This window comes from Charadrius vociferus, unplaced genomic scaffold, assembly GCF_000708025.1.
Source record: "Charadrius vociferus isolate BGI_N301 unplaced genomic scaffold, ASM70802v2 scaffold600, whole genome shotgun sequence".
NCBI classification, from domain to species: domain Eukaryota; kingdom Metazoa; phylum Chordata; class Aves; order Charadriiformes; family Charadriidae; genus Charadrius; species Charadrius vociferus.
The window spans coordinates 700,864-703,126 of record NW_009646404.1 but is presented as its reverse complement, the minus strand read 5'-3'; the positions used below and the strand labels follow the sequence as shown (position 1 = coordinate 703,126).

At 65.5% G+C, this 2,263-nt stretch overlaps 1 protein-coding gene across 1 annotated transcript in view; it reads left to right on the top strand.

Annotated features, from left to right (window-relative positions):
• Positions 1-592: 592 nt before the first annotated feature.
• Positions 593-2,263, top strand: part of LOC104295285 (hexosaminidase D-like) — a 3,091-nt gene continuing 1,420 nt past the window's right edge. The window contains exons 1-7 of the mRNA XM_009895020.1: positions 593-652; positions 788-897; positions 1,237-1,324; positions 1,409-1,573; positions 1,673-1,856; positions 2,041-2,112; positions 2,214-2,254. Coding sequence (XP_009893322.1) covers positions 593-652; positions 788-897; positions 1,237-1,324; positions 1,409-1,573; positions 1,673-1,856; positions 2,041-2,112; positions 2,214-2,254 — 720 coding nt within the window. The remainder of the gene's footprint in view (positions 653-787; positions 898-1,236; positions 1,325-1,408; positions 1,574-1,672; positions 1,857-2,040; positions 2,113-2,213; positions 2,255-2,263) is intronic.

The window sequence follows — 2,263 nt, the reverse complement described above, 5'->3', positions numbered from 1 at the left end:
GGGCAGGGTGGCAGGAGGGGTCTCCCCCATGTCCCCTTTCTCTTGGTCTTGTGCTGCTCTGGTCAGGGGAGCAGGGCATGATACGTGGGGCTGCACGGGGTCACCTGTGCTCAGGGTCCCTTGGGGTGCTGCCACGTGGCCAGACCCCTATGTGTGCCCCGCAGAGATGGCCTTCCAGCGCAGCCACAGGCTGAACCTGCTGCGCCTCGTCGTGCTGCTCCTCGTGGCCTTGGCCGGCATCAAGTTCCTCTTCCGCGACAGGTGAGGTGACAGCAGGACCCCAGGTGGGGGTGGGGGCCCCAGTGGGTCTGCGGGAATCCCTTGGGTCACGTCCGCGTGGAGGCCTGATGCTGGGGGGTAGCTTGTGCCCCCATGCCCCCCATGGCACCCCCAGCCCTGCTCCACTCCCTGCAGCTTTACCCTGGAGCTGCACAAGCACGTCAGCAAGGACAGCGGGTTCTGGGGGGACGTGGGTGACACCATCCAGGACACCGGTCCCCAGAGCCAAGTTGTGAAGCTCCCCATGGCAAAGATAACGGCCCCGAGGGAAGAGCTGGGGCAGCAGGTCCCCAGGGATGTCAGCACCACCGAGATGAGGCTGGTCCACCTGGACCTCAAGGGAGCTGCACCCAGGGTCTCCTACCTGGAGCAGGTGAGGATGCCCGGGGACCGGTGGAAGGTGCCGAGGGGGCAGAGGCAGAGCCAGGCTCGACCTGCCGGCTGTCCCCACTGTGCCCCGGGGACTGTGCCATCCCCACCGGCTGAGCCCACCCTGCCTGCCCCACAGGTGTTCCCCCTCCTGTCCCAGCTGGGAGCCAACGGCATCCTCATCGAGTACGAGGACATGTTCCCCTTCCAGGGGGAGCTGGAAATCCTCAAGTCCCCGTACGCTTACAGGTGAGCCGGGGCTGCGTGCTGAGCTGGCCGGGGGCTGCCGACTCGGTGCGGCCCTGGCAGGTCCTGGTGTGCCGGAGGCTGGGTGTGACCCGCCTGGACCCGTGCCCATGATAACCGTGGTCGAAGCGCTGGGCTGTGCCACCAGCAGACCAGCTTCCCGCCCCGCCGGGTCAATATTTGTGTCCCCATAGTAAAGTCCACACAGGGATGGGGTGGCCAGGGCTACACGGGCAGGGTGCCGGAGGAGGAGAAGGAGGAGGAGGAGGAGGAGGAGGGAGTGCCCTCCCACTCTGCCCTCTGCCCCGGCATCCCCTGGTGAGCCTGTCCCTGCCCTCCCAGTGAGGAGGACATTGAGCGGATCCAGCAGCTGGCGGAGCTCAACAAGCTGGAGGTGGTTCCCCTGGTGCAGACCTTTGGGCACGTGGAGGTAGGGGGTCCCAGTTCTGCTCCTCATCCCGCGTCCCTTTGGCCCATGGCCTGGAAAGCCCCTCTGATGTCTCTTCCTGCACAGTTCATCCTCAAGCACGAGAAATACCAGCACCTGCGGGAGGTCGAGCGCTTCCCCAACAGCTTCAACCCCCACGTCCCCGAAACCCTGGCCCTGCTCAAGAGCATCTTGTCACAGGTGATCGAGAAGCACAGGGGCTCCACCTGGATCCACATCGGCGCAGATGAGGTGGGCAATGGGTCATGCAGGGACCCCAGCCCTCACCCCAAGCACCGGGTGTGCTCCCAGGGGTGCTGAGCATGTCCCTTCCCCCCCACCCCCATCCAGGTCTTCCATCTCGGGGAGGGGATGGACTCCAAGAACTGGATGAGCCGCAACAAGGGCGACACGGGGACCATGTACCTGAAGCACATCAAGGAGGTGCTGGGCTTCATTGCCACGCAGTACAGAGGGCTGCGGGCCCTCATGTGGGACGACATGCTGAGGAAGATCAGCGTGGGAGCCCTGCGGGGTGAGAGGATGGGGACGGCAGCGGTGGCACCTGAGGCCACCCTGGCAGGAGTCGTGCCCTGTGCCCAGCAGGAGCCCATACCTGGCCCTGTGAGGACACAGGTCTTGGGGGAGCATGAGGAACCCCAGGCAGCCTATTGCCGCTGGCACTGGTGCCCACGTCCCCATCCCTGCTCCTCCCACAGAGTCCGGGATAGCGAAGCACGTCTCGCCCATGGTGTGGTTCTACGCACCCGACTTTGAGGCTGAGCAGATCGGTAAGGTGGCGTGCCAGGTTCCTGGGGCTCGCGGGGGTGACACCCCTCACCGGCCCCCCCGTGGATGGTGGCACTGGTGGCTCACGCCTGTCCCATTGCAGGGCCGTTCCTCGCCAAGTACGCGGAGAGTGGCTTCGAAGCAGTGTGGTTC